Genomic DNA, 16,012 nt, shown 5'->3' on the forward strand with positions numbered 1-16,012 from the left:
CACAGCTTGTTCTCGTGTTTTACATGATAGAGAGGTGGCCCACAAAAGGTACTTAAGCCTTCCATCACCAGAATCTCATGCACTTTATATTTCTGCCCGGAACCATGCCAAGTCTGTTCTCCAACTAGCCAAAAACTCCTTCATTAACAGAAAGTGTCAAAACCTTTCAAGATCTAACTCCCCTCGTGATTTCTGGCATCTAGCCAAAAATATCTCCAATAACTTTGCTTCTTCTTCTTTCCCTCCTTTATTTCAACCAGATGGCACCACTGCTATCACACCTATTTCTAAAGCTGAATTCTTCGCTCAAACCTTTGCTAAAAACTCTACCTTGAACGATTCTGGGCTTGTTCCTCCCTTTCCTCCACCCTCTGACTACTTCATGCCACCTATTAAAATTCTACACAATGATGTTTTCCATGCCCTTGCTGGCCTAAACCCTCGTCAGGCTTATAGACCTGATGGGGTCCCTCCTATTGTTCTCCGAAACTGTGCCTCCGTGCTTGCACCTTGCCTAGTCAAACTCTTTCAACTCTGTCTATCAACATCTACCTTTCCTTCTTGCTGAAAGTTTGCCTACATTCAACCTGTTCCTAAAAACGGTAACCGTTCTAATCCCTCAAACTACTGTCCTACTGCTTTAATTTCCTGCCTATCTAAAGTTTTTTAATCTATCCTCAACAGGAAGATTCTTAAACATTTATCACTTCACAACCTTCTATCTGATCGCCAGTACGGGTTTCGTCAAGGCCGCTCTACTGGTGATGTTCTGGCTTTCCTTACTGAGTCTCAGTCATCCTCTTTTAGAGATTTTGGTGAAACTTTTGCTGTTGCTCTATCAAAAGCTTTTGATAGAGTCTGGCACAAAGCTTTGATTTCCAAACTACCCTCCTATGGCTTCCATCCTTCTCTCTGTAACTTCATCTCAAGTTTCCTTTCTGACCGTTCTATTGCTGCTGTGGTAGATGGTCACTGTTCTTCTCCTAAATCTGTTAACAGTGGTGTTCCTCAGGGTTCTGTTCTGTCACCCACTCTCTTCTGATTATTCATTAATGATTTTCTAAACCAAACTTCTTTTCCTATCCACTCCTACACTGATGATACCACCCTGCACTTTTCCACATTTCTTCATAGTCGTCCAACCCTTCAGGAGGTAAACATTTCATGCAGGGAAGCCACAGAACGCTTGACTTCTGATCTTTCTAAAATTTCTGATTGGGGCAGAGCAAACTTGGTATTGTTCAATGCCTCAAAAACTCAATTCCTCCATCTATCAACTCGACACAACCTTCCAGACAACTATCCCCTCTTCTTCAATAACACTCAACTGTCCACCTCTTCTACACTGAACATCCTCGGTCTGTCCTTTACTTATAATCTGAACTGGAAACTTCACATCTCATCTCTAGCTAAAACAGCTTCTATGAAGTTAGGCGTTCTGAGACGTCTCTACCAGTTTTTCTCACCCGCCCCAGCTGCTAACTCTGTACAAGGGCCTTATCCATCCATGTAAGGAGTATGCTTCACATGGCCGGGGGTGGTTCCACTCATACTGCTCTTCTAGACAGGGTGGCATCAAAAGCTTTCCATCTCATCAACTCCTCTCCTCTAACTGACTGTCTTCAACCTCTCTCTCACTGCCGCAGTGTTGCATCTCTGGCTGTCTTCTATCACTATTTTCATGCTAACTGCTCTTCTGATCTTGCTGACTGCATGCCTCCTCTTCTCCTGTGGCCTTGCTGCACAAGACTTTCTTCTTTCTCTCACCCCTATTCTATCCACCTCTCTGACGCAAGAATTAACCAGTATTCTCAATCATTCATCCCTTTCTCTGGTAAACTCTGGAACTCCCTGCCTGCTTCTGTATTTCCACCTTCCTATGACTTGAATTCCTTCAAGAGGGAGGTCATCAATTTTTGACTACTGCTTTGATCTTTTTATGGGGCTGGCATTTCAGTGGCCATTTTTTTTATTGGACTTCTGTTGCCCTTGGCCAGTGTCCTTCCTACAAGAGAAAAAAAAAAAAAAAAAAAAAAAAAAAAAAAAAAAAAAAAAAATATATATATATATATATATATATATATATATATATATATATATATATATATATATATATATATATATATATATATATATATATATATATATATATATATATATATATATATATATATATATATATATATATATATATATATATATATATATATATATATATATATATATATATATATATATATATATAATAAAACACACTGTCTGTCTGTCTGTGTGTGGGTGTGTCCACTTTTCATGGAAAAAAAAAACAATGAACTGATTGTGATGAAACTTGGTAGGGGGAGGGGGTGTCCCCCTTCATCTGGGGAGTGATATAGACTATGTCTTAACTACTTCCAACCCAAAACCATTAGATTATTCAGACAAATCTGTCACTGTAACCAAATTCTTGATGGTGGCGCCAGGTATACTTTAACCCATTTTTGATGGCGCCAAGCATTCATTGTTAGCTTAGATTTTTGTTTTATCAGGTCCAGTCAGAGAGGAAATATTCACTTTCATAACTCCTAAAAATGCTGGGATAACAGGTTCCGAAAGAAATCATTCAGGGGAAACATTCTTAATGACTATTGACAGGACATGTACAACAGTAAACAGACATACATTTTAGATTCACTGTAAAGTAAACTTTGCTTGGTTAATAGCTTTCCCGAACAAATGACTAACTTCGGATGATAAACTGTATTATCTGAGGAATGCCGGGTAATTCTGCCAGTATATATATATATATATATATATATATATATATATATATATATATATATATATATATGTATGTATGTATGTATGTATGTATGTATGTATGTATGTATGTATGTATGTATGTATGTATGTATGTATGTATATATATATATATATATATATATATATATATATATATATATATATATATATATATATATATATATATATATATATATATATATATATATATATATATATATATATATATAGTACAAGGAAATTAACAAAATTAAAGTGAAAACTGCAATATAAACTATGAATTCTTGTACAGCACAATACAAACTGATAAAATAAAGAGCAATAAAAGTTTAAAGAAAGTAAGCCTCTGGAACCAAAGGATTTCAGGAAATTCATAAAAGAGACTAAAGGTAACTACTAACTTCTACTGATTGCCTCCCAGTTAAATGGTCTATCAGGAGAGAGGGACATAGGCACTTCCGTTGATTGGATGGACTTGATTTTTGCCACATGTGGGGTTGGAGGTACTACCTCCTCTTCTTCCTCTTCTACCTCCTTCCTCTTTTCTCCTTCTCTCACTGCAGAATCTAATAAGAAAAAAAATAAATAAATATAAACATTACTAAAATAAAGGGAAACCATTGTACAAATGATTTCCAAACAGTCTGCTTGCACATCTGCGGTCATCACTATCCCTGAGGTCTTATTATTCATCAATGACCTTCTAAACCAAACTTCTTGTCCTATTCACTCCTACACTGGTCATACCACCCTGCACTTTTCCACATCTTTTCATAGACGTCCAACCCTTCAGGAAGTAAATATTTCACAGGGAAGCCACAGAACACCTGACTTCTGATCTCTCTAAAATTTCTGATTGGGGCAGAGCAAACTTGGTATTGTTCAATGCCTCAAAAACTCAATTCCTCCATCTATCAACTCGACACAACCTTCCAGACAACTTTCCCCTCTTCTTCAATGACACTCAACTGTTCCCCTCTTCTATACTGAACATCCTTGGTCTGTCCTTTACTTATAATCTGAACATCTCATCTCTAGCTAAAACAGCTTCTATGAAATTAGGCATTCTAAGACGTCTCTGCCACTTTTTCTCACCCCACCAGCTGCTAACTCTGCACAAGGGCCTTATCCGTCCATGTATGGAGTATGCTTCACATGTCTGGGGGGTTCCACTCATGCTGCTCTTCTAGACATGGTGGAATTAAAAGCTTTTCGTCTCATCAACTCCTTTTCTCTAACTGACTGTCTTCAGCTTCTCTCTCATCACCGCAATGTTACATCTCTAGCTGTCTTCTACTGCTATTTTCATGCTAACTGCTCTTCTGATCTTGCTAAGTGCATGCCTCCCCTCCTCCCACGGCCTCGCTGCACAAGACTTCCTTCTTTCCCTCACCACTATTCTGTCCACCTCTCTAATGGAAGAGTTAACCAGTATTCTCAATCATTCATCCCTTTCTCTGGTAAACGTTGGAACTCCCTGCCTGCTTCTGTATTTCCACCTTCCTATGACTTGAATTCCTTCAAGAGGGAGGTTTCAAGACACTTACTTATCCTTCAATTTTTGACTACTGCTTTGGACCCTTTTCTGGGACTGGCATCTCAGTGGGCTTTCTTTTTTATTGGATTTTTGTTGCCCTTGGCCAGTGTCCTTCCTACATAAAAAAAAAAAAAAAACATAGTTTGGCATATAAGATGACACTTCAATCATTCTATATAAAAGAAGTGGGGAGTTGTCCTATATTGCAGATACAAAAACAATGACCTTAAAATTTTACACAAAATACCATTATAAATAAACAACAATTTTATACTACGACTTTTGGGGAAGTTAGACAAAGTAAAATAGGAAACAATTTTGAGAAAATGCACTGAAATATATTCCCACTGAAAAGTGTGTAAACAAAATTTAATTTAGCTACAAACCTCTGCTGGTAATGCACATGAATAGATAAAGCAGGAGGCTGTGTGAATATTCCTGTTTTTGCAAAGCTGGAGAAGGAGCTATATAAAGGTCTTCAAGGCATGGAACCTCAAGCTAAGCAGCAAAGCAAACTGGGGATAAAATGAAGCTTGCAATGTTGTATAGGAATGAAGTCCATATACTGAGAAAAAAATTAAAAAATGTCATTGCATCTAATCAAAAGAAACATGATACATAGAAGATTATGGCTGACGGCCTGACACACACAGGTGGCACAAGGCAAGGGTTTGTTTATGTTTAGGAAAACTGAATATATCGCTTATAATTTTACAGCATTTTCGTCCATCCATCCTTTTACATGAAAATGTACTGGTGGGAATTTTATTTTAGGTCTAGTTTTGCACCTAAAGATGATAGTACCTTATTACTGGTAATACATTCAGGGTATTTTATTAATTGTACTAGTATATCACCATCTTAATTGCCTGGCACTCACACACCCAAACTTCACCACAGATGGTTTGGTAGTTTGAGTGTTGTCTTATCTGAAAGTCATCTTATCTGCTGAAATATATGTTATAAAATGGCTTCCTACAAGACAGATTCCAACCAGAGAATCATTCAAAGGAAAAGATAAGTCAAGCAATTATACATAACACAAAACAATGAAGACTCAAATACAATACAACAAATGGCACCCAAGAAGGTTGGCTCCCTTATGCTACACAATTACAACAGACAGAGAGCAGGCAAGGGGACTCGTTGCCACCATGAGTCTAACTACAACAAAACATTCAGTCATTTCAGTAACAGCCAATTATCCTACTTAATTGACAGAGGCTTACTGCTGCTAGCTCATATGCAATACTAACTAATAAGAGCCCTCTAATACATATATCCTTAAACCCTGTGCTAATGCTTTGTCCCTTGCAACAATCTACGTATGTCTGTACCACATGACAATAAAGGCCCAACTGACAAAGGAAGCAGTATCTCTCTCCCCACACACTCTCAAGCATGGGGATGGGGTGGGGGGGAAGTCGCATGACAAAGGCCAAAGGGGTGACAGGGGTTGGAAAGGGAGGGCAACAAGCAGCAGCTCTCTCTCTCTCTCTCTCTCTCTCTCTCTCTCTCTCTCTCTCTCTCTCTCTCTCTTTTCTACTATTTCGCTATGCCTCTTGTCACTCTCATCACTAGCTCACACTATAAAGATGATTATCTTATGAAAATTAATACAGGCTAACTACAATGGCAGGATGAGATCTGATTACGTCAAACAAGGTCAACTCTTCTATTATTTAACATATCCGATTCAACATAAGAGGACAAAGGGAATTTGTCTGAATTAATTTTAAAAAATTGATTAGATGTGTGAAATTTTAAAGTAACTGAGTGAGCAAGGGCAGGTAGTTACTGTGCCTCAGGCTCTCTCTCTCTCTTCTTATCTTCTTTCTACTATTTTGCTATACATAACACAATTATAATGCATTCTAACAAGCATTCTACCAAAGTTTCCATAACCATGAATACCATGAACTATATATACACTCACTCCATAACTCCATGATAATATCCTTCCTTGGTAGCTGCATAGTATCATTGTCACTGCAATCTACCAGAAAGGTATTTTCAGGAACCTTTTTGCCACTCCTGGCACACTCAAGGAGCCAGTCACAGGTCACAGCTGGGATGCACCACCTTTTAGCTGCATTATATTTGGCTCCAATGGGAGTAGGACACACCAAATGTGTGTTGGCTAGGATGTTCTTATCAGGCTTGCTCATCTTGCTAAATGTCTGTTGGTTTCTGCAAGGATGTAAAGTTGTTTATTGCAGGGATGATTGATTACCTTATGTGTCATGTGTGTTATTTTCAATGATAATGAAATTCAATAATAAATCCCTAACAATACTTCCCTCTTTTCCCCTAAAATTCAGTATTTCCAGTAGGTGTTCTTGAAATCTTTCTCTGTTCAAAAGGAATGTTTCACTTTCCCCATATATTATTTTTCCAACTTTATTTAATTACATATTTTATTCATTGTCTCCAATTTTACCACTCAGCCAGAATTTTCTTGGACTGAACTCCAAATCTTTACTTTCATTCAGGTTCCTTATGGTACTACATTCACTGTTTAAAATTAGATAAATCATATGCTTTTTAAGATACACTAAATGACAAACCTGGAAACTGATGCAAGGAAATAGAGAGGCACCCACAGTCAACTAAAACATTATGACAGTTAGTACTATTCAGATGACAATATTTATCTTTGTTTCAACTCATTTATAGGACACAGAATGATACAGTAACCATTTCTATACAGTTCAATTCTATAGATCATCATTATTGGTAAATACTAGTCTGTTCAGTGGAAGATGAACCAAACAATCTAAAAAGGCTTATGCAAGATTGTATCCCAAATGCTAACCAACTGCTGTCATTTATTCACAAGTCCATAATGTTTGTCTTCATGTTTTAGATTAATTTCACAATTAGACTATTTCACCCTATTTCAGAAATACTTTTTTTTTCCTGAAAAGCTGAAAGGTTATGTCTTTTGATATATCAATAGTTATGATATACAGTAATCCCTTCACATAGATATGGAAAATATCAGGTATAGTGATATGACCTTCCTCACTACATGAATGATGTTGCTCAAGAGGTTATATGTATGCTTCATAAGACAGAACAACACCAATTTGGTTTTACCAACAATGTGCTGCAGGCATGCAGCATGCCTATAGTATGCTGTTGATGAAATCAGGTCAATTTTGTATATTTATAACTTCTCAAGCAAAATTTTTTGATGTTTTCTTGCTAGTCCATCTGGTACTGCTTGATCCTGTCTTAATTCTTCCTGCGGTTAAGGCATTGGGAGGCACAGGTGAAGTCAGATATGATATAATATAGCCTGAGGTTAAGGTGTTGGGAGGCACAGGTGAAGTCAAATATAATATAATGTAGTCAGATGCACATGCGTACATTCTCTCAAAATTTGGTGGGCATGGTCATGAGAGTGGCCAAGAAAGAGAGTGGCTATAAGGGCTAGTTGTTTTTGTTGTTGTTGTTGGTGTTATTGTTATTGCCAAAAAGAGAGTGGCTATTAGGGCTAGTTGTTTTTGTTGTTGTTGCTGTTGTTGTTATTATTGTATCAGACTTTCCTCCTCTTTCTCCTCTTCTCTGCCTGGCCTGTGCATGTTGAGGTCAGGTGAATGTGGATGTTAGGTAGGTTTATTTAATATTCGTATTTGGAGGATGTAGAAGGGGATATATGAATAGGAGAGATAGTACATATTTTCTTCATTAAATATTATTGTATATTATTACAATTACTTTACTTTACAATTACTTATATATATATATATATATATATATATATATATATATATATATATATATATATATATATATATATATATATATATATATATATATATATATATATATATATATATATATATATATATATATATGTTAGATAAGTTACTGCTTGCAGGCCTATCCTGTATATGAACAACACACATTTTTTAAGCATCCAGAGTGAAGTGGTTAAGTCAGATGTACATGTTTTCTATAGATTTGCTGAGCATGGCCAAAACTGTTCCAAGAAGGGTAAATTTTCATGGGAAAGAACATGATGGCCTCAGATTTGGCCTCTGAGGTCATTTGAGTCTAGAGGCCATTTTGTTTTGTTTTTACAGTGCCTTCCCCCTCTCCCTAAAAAAAAAAAAGTTGAGATAGCAATTTTCTTATGAAGTACAAAATTGCAGGAAACTTGATTTAATTATGGAAGCTGGAAAAGTTTCAAGAGATACATACAAACTGTTTGAAAGTAGGGCTTTAAATGAATATAAAGAGAATATTGTATGAAGAGAATGTAATGTATGGTGCTGGGACAATGAGTATGTAAATAGCAGACAAGAAAATACTGAATCTAATAGAGATGAGATGTCTAAATGCATGGAGTAACTCAGATGGGTAGAGTAAAAAATGAGGAAGAGAGATGGTATGGACATGTTGAAAGGAGGATGATAGGCTAGTAAAGAAGATACAGTAAAATCCCTCTCATCCGGCATTCGAGTATCCGGCAGCTTCAAGTATCCGGCACATTTTTTCCCCGAGCCTTAAAATCAATAAAAAATCAATGTGTACTCATAAAATCGATTAAAATTCCCGCGCGAGGCATACTTTGTCCCCTCGCCACCAGAGCGCACTGCTTCGCATCACCCATGGCCCACTGCACTGTGTTTACTCAGTGACTCAGTCCCGTGTGTGCACTGTTTATTGCCTGACGCCTTCATCATGCCTAAAGTTGTAGAAAAGAGGAAGCGTGTTGTGCTTACACTTAAGCAGCTGATCAAATCAGCTGCTGATTAAGATCAGCTGATCTTGGTTATGGTAAGATGCGTGAGTGTAGGGTGGTGATTGTGGACATAATTTCACTTCTATTCAAGTATCCAGCAATATTCAAGTATCCGGCATGTCGGCGGTCCCGTTGATGCCGGATAAGAGGGATTTTACTGTAGTAAGATCAAATGTGGGAGAAGGGATGGATAGATGGTGTAAAGGGATGTAAACTTATGAGGTAGATCACATAAAGGATAGATAGATTGTGTAAATGAGCCATGAAAGGGAAGAGGACTGACACTGGAGCACAGTAGAATGACTGTGTATGACTGAAGTGAATAGAGAACAGTTGTGACAACAAGAGGAATGATGTAGCCCTGCAACCTCTGAGGGAGGTGCCACACATCAATGGTCTCACACAGGTGTGGGGACAATTGGATGTAGCAGGGGGGAGTAGCTGTTATGAAGGAGCCTTGTTCTGGACCAAACTGTCTAAGCTGCGCAGCTGATCTTTATAAAGTGAGGGCAGGAGTGGTGTGAATTAGTGTAAATGTGAAAATTATGTGCCTTGTCTTGGTTACCCTCCTTTTTGGAAAAGACAGCCTTGATATATGTAAGTATGTATGCATTTTTGTTCATATGTGATGCTAATCCTGATATATCATAATTACGTCCAGCAATCACAGATGTATTGGTGTAATTTCCAAAACCATAACAGAGTGCATATAAATTTTTCCCTCCCTCTCTCGAGTAAGAAGGTATCAAATAATGATCAACACTATGATGATCCTGACTGGTTATGATTTGATGCCAAAACACAAAAAGTAATAAAGTTATGGTCACTGGAAGCAAACTGATGTTTTGAAGGACAACTTTCTCATATTTTTTTCTTATTAAGGTGCTTGCATCCCTTCTAATGTAATGGGTTTGATGCTCAGGCAACAGTAGTCAATCAGGGCACAGTTTACAAACTTATATAGGCTACTACAGCTTGCTTAGTTCAGCTTCCAACAAACAGACCAAAAGTAATGCATCTTCTTCCCACTGCCTTACAACTTACTGAGCTCCAAGCAGGGTTGAAATGTGCTCTAGGAAGTGCCGTTCACTTTTAGAATAAATGGATACAGTGATACAGCAGTCTTCCAATGGAAAGGAGTTCCCTGGCAGCAGGAGTGGAAGGTGGTAGTATTCCACAGCCAATAACCTCTGGAGAAACAAATAAATGGATTTTGATAATTTTCACTGCAGTTTAGGAAAACTAGTTGCATGCTCTGATTTATGGATTTTACACAAGAATCTACTAAGACTTCATTCATGTTATCTTTATATACATGTAAATATGAGCAAAAGGTGAGAAGAATTCTACAATCTGTGCAATCTTCCCATACGTCACAGAAGTAAAAAAAAACTATCCTGGACAATAGTTTGCCTATATATAACAATTATTTGACCCAAGAAAGAAGACTGCACAGCAAGCATTTAAGACAAACTTCACTCATAAAACACATAAAAAGCACTGACCACACAGCGAATAACCAAACAAACAAACAAACAAACAAAAGCAGAGAATAATCTTATAGGATTAGGTGTTACATTAATTAGTAAGGACTGGTTATTATTTAAATAGTGAAAGTTTGGTATTACATTAACAAAAACATCTGATTACAAACAATACTGAGAATATACAAGCTACCCTAATCTATCACATTTATGCTCAAGAATCCATTATGCATACAGAATTTTCATGCTTTAACCTGGTTTGTTCCAGTAAGCCAGATTTGCATTCATTTAACCAGACATATTCAAACAAACCAGACTTGGTTGAATATTCTGATAAATTCAACCAACATTTCAATAAATTCAAATAATGTTGAGATAAACCTGATATACATTCCAGGTCCACGATGTCTTGCATATCAAACCATTTTAAGCCAGGATGTGATATGTGATTATTGCAATGTAAATCTGTGGCAAATGTTTTAATATTTTATTAATAATGAAATCCTGGATTTTATGACAAAATTATGTACAACATGGGTTGGCAATAGTTGAATAAGGCAAAAGAAAGAAGGAAAGACAAAAGAAAGACATAAGAAGAGAGGAAAAAGGGAAGAAAATGGATAAAGAGGTGAGAGGAGAGGGCTGATTTAAAATGGAATTAAAACATGTAAGACACATGAAGTTGGATAGTTATAAATTTTACTACCCTTCAATAAGAAACTTGTCATAAGCCAGGAAAAAATCTCATTACCTTTTGGCAGTTAGTACTTTGCTGAAGATCCACATAGACCCTGAAATAAAAGGAAAAGAAGGAGAGGGAAATACAAGACGAAAGAGAGTAATAAAGTGAACTGAAGGAAGTAATCTGGAAAAAAAGGAAAGGAAAAGAAACAAAACCATACACAGATATAGGAAATAAAAAAGAAGGGATAGGATACAAAGAAAAAGGAAGGGAAACATGCACAGTCGAACCTCGGTTTCTGAACAAAATTTTGAAGTCACAATTGCTTTGGTTGCTGTACCATAATTCAGTTCTCAAACAATGATTTCAAATACTAAAAGACAAAGCAAAAGCTGCCATTTATTACTAATTTATAATTTTTATAAATATTTCCTTCATTTTTATGCATTTGGAGGAGAGACACAGTGGGTAATTCAATCTTTGAGATAGGTTAAATGTAGTCTCGTTGAAGAGCCTCAATGTAAACAGTTTTTGGCAATCAAAACCTTTCAAGATCTAACTCCCCTTGTGACTTCTGGCATCTAGCCAAAAATATCTCCAATAACTTTGCTTCTTTCCTTCCTCTGTTTCAACCAGATGGCACCACTGCTATCACATCTATTTCTAAAGCTGAACTCTTCGCTCAAACCTTTGCTAAAAACTCTACCTTGGATGATTCTGGGCTTTTTTTTTTTTTATGTAGGAAGGACACTGGCCAAGGGCAACAAAAAACTAATAAAAAAAATGCCCACTAAAATGCCAGTTCCATAAAAGGGTCAAAGCAATGGTCAAAAATTGGTGGATAAGTGTCTTGAAACCTCCCTCGAAGGAATTCAAGTCATAGGAAGGTGGAAATACAGAAGCAGGCAGGGAGTTCCAGAGTTTACCAGAAAAAAGGAATGAATGACTGAGAATACTGGTTAACTCTTGTGTTAGAGAGGTGGACAGAATAGGGGTGAGAGAAAGAAGAAAGTCTTGTGCAGCGAGGCCGCGGAAGGAGGGGAGGCATGCAGTTAGCAAGATCAGAAGAGCAGTTAGCATGAAAATAGCGGTAGAAGACAGCTAGATATGCAACATTGCGGCAGTGAGAGAGAGGCTGAAGACAGTCAGTTAGAGGAGAGGAGTTGATGAGACGAAAAGCTTTTGATTCCACCCTGTCTAGAAGAGCAGTATGAGTGGAACCCCCCCAGACATGTGAAGCATACTCCATACATGGACGGATAAGGCCCTTGTACAGAGTTAGCAGCTTGGGGGGTGAGAAAAACTGGCGGAGACATCTCAGAACACCTAACTTCATTGAAACTGTTTTAGCTAGAGATGTGATGTGAAGTTTCCAGTTCAGATTATAAGTAAAGGACAGACTGAGGATGTTCAGTGTAGAAGAGGGGGACAGTTGAGTGTCATTAAAGAAGAGGGGATAGTTGTCTGGAAGGTTGTGTCGAGTTGATAGGTGGAGGAATTGAGTTTTTGAGGCATTGAACAATACCAAGTTTGCTCTGCCCCAATCAGAAATTTTAGAAAGATCAAAAGTCAGGCATTCTGTGGCTTCCCTGCGTGATATGCAGCTTTGTGCCAGACTCTATCAAAACCTTTTGATATGTCCAAGGCAACAGCAAAAGTTTCACCAAAATCTCTAAAAGAGGATGACCAAGACACAGTAAGGAAAGCCAGAAGATCACCAGTAGAGAGGCCTTGACGGAACCCATACTGGCGATCAGATAGAAGGTTGTGAAGTGATAGATGTTTAAGAATCTTCCTGTTGAGGATAGATTCAAAAACTTTAGATAGGCAGGAAATTAAAGCAATAGGACGGTAATTTGAGGGATTAGAACGGTCACCCTTTTTAGGAACAGGTTGAATGTAGGCAAACTTCCAGCAAGAAGGAAAGGTAGATGTTGACAGACAGAGCTGAAAGAGTTTGACTAGGTAAGGTGCAAGCACGGAGGCACAGTTTCGGAGAACAATAGGAGGGACCCCATCAGGTCCATAAGCCTTCCGAGGGTTTAGGCCAGTGAGGGCATCGAAAACATCATTGCGAAGAATTTTAATAGGTGGCATGAAGTAGTCAGAGGGTGGAGAAGAGGGAGGAACAAGCCCAGAATCGTCCAAGGTAGAGTTTTTAGCAAAGGTTTGAGCAAAGAGTTCAGCTTTAGAAATAGATGTGATAGCAGTGGTGCCATCTGGTTGAAGTAGAGGAGGGAAAGAAAGAAGAAGCAAAGTTATTGGAGATATTTTTGGCTAGATGCCAGAAATCAAGAGGAGAGTTAGATCTTGAAAGGGTTTGACATTTTCTGTTAATGAAGGAGTTTTTGGCTAGTTGGAGAACAGACTTGGTATGGTTCTGAGCAGAAATATAAAGTGCATGAGATTCTGGTGATGGAAGGCTTAAGTACCTTTTGTGGGCCACCTCTCTATCATGTATAGCACGAGAACAAGCTGTGTTAAACCAAGGTTTAGAAGGTTTAGGACGAGAAAAAGAGTGAGGAATGTATGCCTCCATGCCAGACACTATCACCTCTGTTATGCGCTCAGCACACAAAGACGGGTCTCCGACACGGAAGCAGTAGTCATTCCAAGGAAAATCAGCAAAATACCTCCTCAGGTCCCCTCAACTAGCAGAGGCAAAACGCCAGAGGCACCTTCGCTTAGGGGGATCCTGAGGAGGGATTGGAGTGATAGGACAAGATAAAGATATGAGATTGTGATCAGAGGAGCCCAACGGAGAAGAAAGGGTGACAGCATAAGCAGAAGGATTAGAGGTCGGGAAAAGGTCAAGAATGTTGGGCGTATCTCCAAGACGGTCAGGAATACGAGTAGGGTGTTGCACCAATTGCTCTAGGTCATGGAGGATAGCAAAGTTGTAGGCTAGCTCACCAGGATGGTCAGTGAAGGGAGAGGAAAGCCAAAGCTGGTGGTGAACATTGAAATCTCCAAGAATGGAGATCTCTGCAAAAGGGAAGAGGGTCAGAATGTGCTCCACTTTGGAAGTTAAGTAGTCAAAGAATTTCTTATAGTCAGAGGAGTTAGGAGAGAGGTATACAGGACAGATAAATTTAGTATGAGAGTGACTCTGTAGTCGTAGCCAGATGGTGGAAAACTCGGAAGATTCAAGAGCGTGGGCACGAGAGCAGGTTAAGTCATTGCGCACATAAACGCAGCATCCAGCTTTGGATCGAAAATGAGGATAGAGAAAGTAGGAGGGAACAGAAAAGGGGCTACTGTCAGTTGCCTCAGACACCTGAGTTTCAGTGAGGAAAAGATGAGGTTTAGAAGAGGAGAGGTGGTGTTCTACAGATTGAAAATTAGATCTTAGACCGCAAATGTTGCAGAAGTTAATGAAGAAAAAGTTGAGGAGGGTGTCAAGAAACTTAGGGTCGTCGACAGAAAGGCAGTCCGACCTGGGGACATTTATGGTTCCCTCCCCAGATGGGAACTCCGAGGCTGGTGTAGGAGTCGCCATGATGATTTTAAACTTTTTGAGTGAAGGGTGTGTGTGTTATTAGGTGCTTGTAGTTTTGTGTGGAGGAAGAGAGTTGTCTTTAGAGGGCAGGCTGTGACTGCCCCCTTGTGTTGTGAGACACAAAGGGAAATGTTCAGCGAGGTCACAGCTGGGTTTAATGATAAGTTCACAGCACCCCCTGAACAATGCTTTAGACCTCACTGGGAGTAATTATCGTTTCGGCAGGTGTCTACTGCCTCCTCCTCCACCCTCTGACTACTTCATGCCACCTATTAAAACTCTTTGTAATGATGTTTTCCATGTCCTCACTGGCCTAAATCCTCAGAAGGCTTATGGACCTGATGGGGTCCCTCCTATTGTTCTCCGAAACTGTGCCTCCGTGCTTGCACCTTGCCTAGTCAAACTCTTTCAGCTCTGTCTGTTAACATCTACCTTTCCTTCTTGCTGGAAGTTTACCTACATTCAACCTGTTCCTAAAAAGGGTGACCGTTCTAATCCCTCAAACTACCATCCTACTGCTTTAATTTCCTGTCTATCTAAGTTTTTGAATCTATCCTCAACAGGAAGATTCTTAAACATCTATCATTTCACAACCTTCTATCTGATCACCAGTATGGGTTCTGTCAAGGCTGCTCTACTGGTGATCTTCTGGCTTTCTTTACTGAGTCTTGGTCATCCTCTTTTAGAGATTTTGGTGAAACTTTTGCTGTTCCCTTGGACATATCAAAAGCTTTTGATAGAGTCTGGCACAAAGCTTTGATTTCCAAACTACCCTCCTACGGCTTCTCTCCTTCTCTCTGTAACTTCATCTCAAGTTTCCTTTCTGACCATTCTATTGCTGCTGTGGTAAATGGTCACTGTTCTTCTCCTAAATCTATTAACAGTGGTGTTCTTCAGGGTTCTGTCCTGTCACCCACTCTCTTCTTATTATTCATTAATGATCTTCTAAATCAAACTTCTTGTCCTATCCACTCCTACGCTGATGATACCATCCTGCACTTTTCCATGTCTTTTCATAGAAGTCCAACCCTTCAGGAGGTAAACATTTCACGCAGGGAAGCCACAGAACGCTTGACTTCTGATCTTTCTACTTCTCCTAAATCTATTAACAGTGGTGTTCCTCAGGGTTCTGTCCTGTCAACCACTCTCTTCTTATTATTCATTAATGATCTTCTAAACCAAACTTCTTGTCCTATCCACTCCTACGCTGATGATACCACCCTGCACTTTTCCACGTCTTTTCATAGAAGTCCAACCCTTCAGGAGGTAAACATTT

General features: G+C 38.6%; 1 protein-coding gene across 8 annotated transcripts in view; it reads right to left on the minus strand.

Annotated features, from left to right (window-relative positions):
* LOC135093109 (DNA topoisomerase 2-binding protein 1-A-like) overlaps positions 1 to 16,012 on the minus strand; it is a 164,594-nt gene that overhangs the window by 67,209 nt on the left and 81,373 nt on the right. For all 8 annotated transcript variants that reach the window (XM_063992025.1, XM_063992047.1, XM_063992015.1 and 5 more), the window contains exons 11-13: positions 10,116 to 10,261; positions 6,255 to 6,508; positions 3,183 to 3,347 (exon numbers count right to left, since the gene is read on the minus strand). In XM_063992025.1, the coding sequence (XP_063848095.1) occupies positions 3,183 to 3,347; positions 6,255 to 6,508; positions 10,116 to 10,261 (565 nt within the window). The remainder of the gene's footprint in view (positions 1 to 3,182; positions 3,348 to 6,254; positions 6,509 to 10,115; positions 10,262 to 16,012) is intronic.

This window comes from Scylla paramamosain, chromosome 3 (genome assembly GCF_035594125.1).
Source record: "Scylla paramamosain isolate STU-SP2022 chromosome 3, ASM3559412v1, whole genome shotgun sequence".
Lineage (NCBI taxonomy): Eukaryota > Metazoa > Arthropoda > Malacostraca > Decapoda > Portunidae > Scylla > Scylla paramamosain.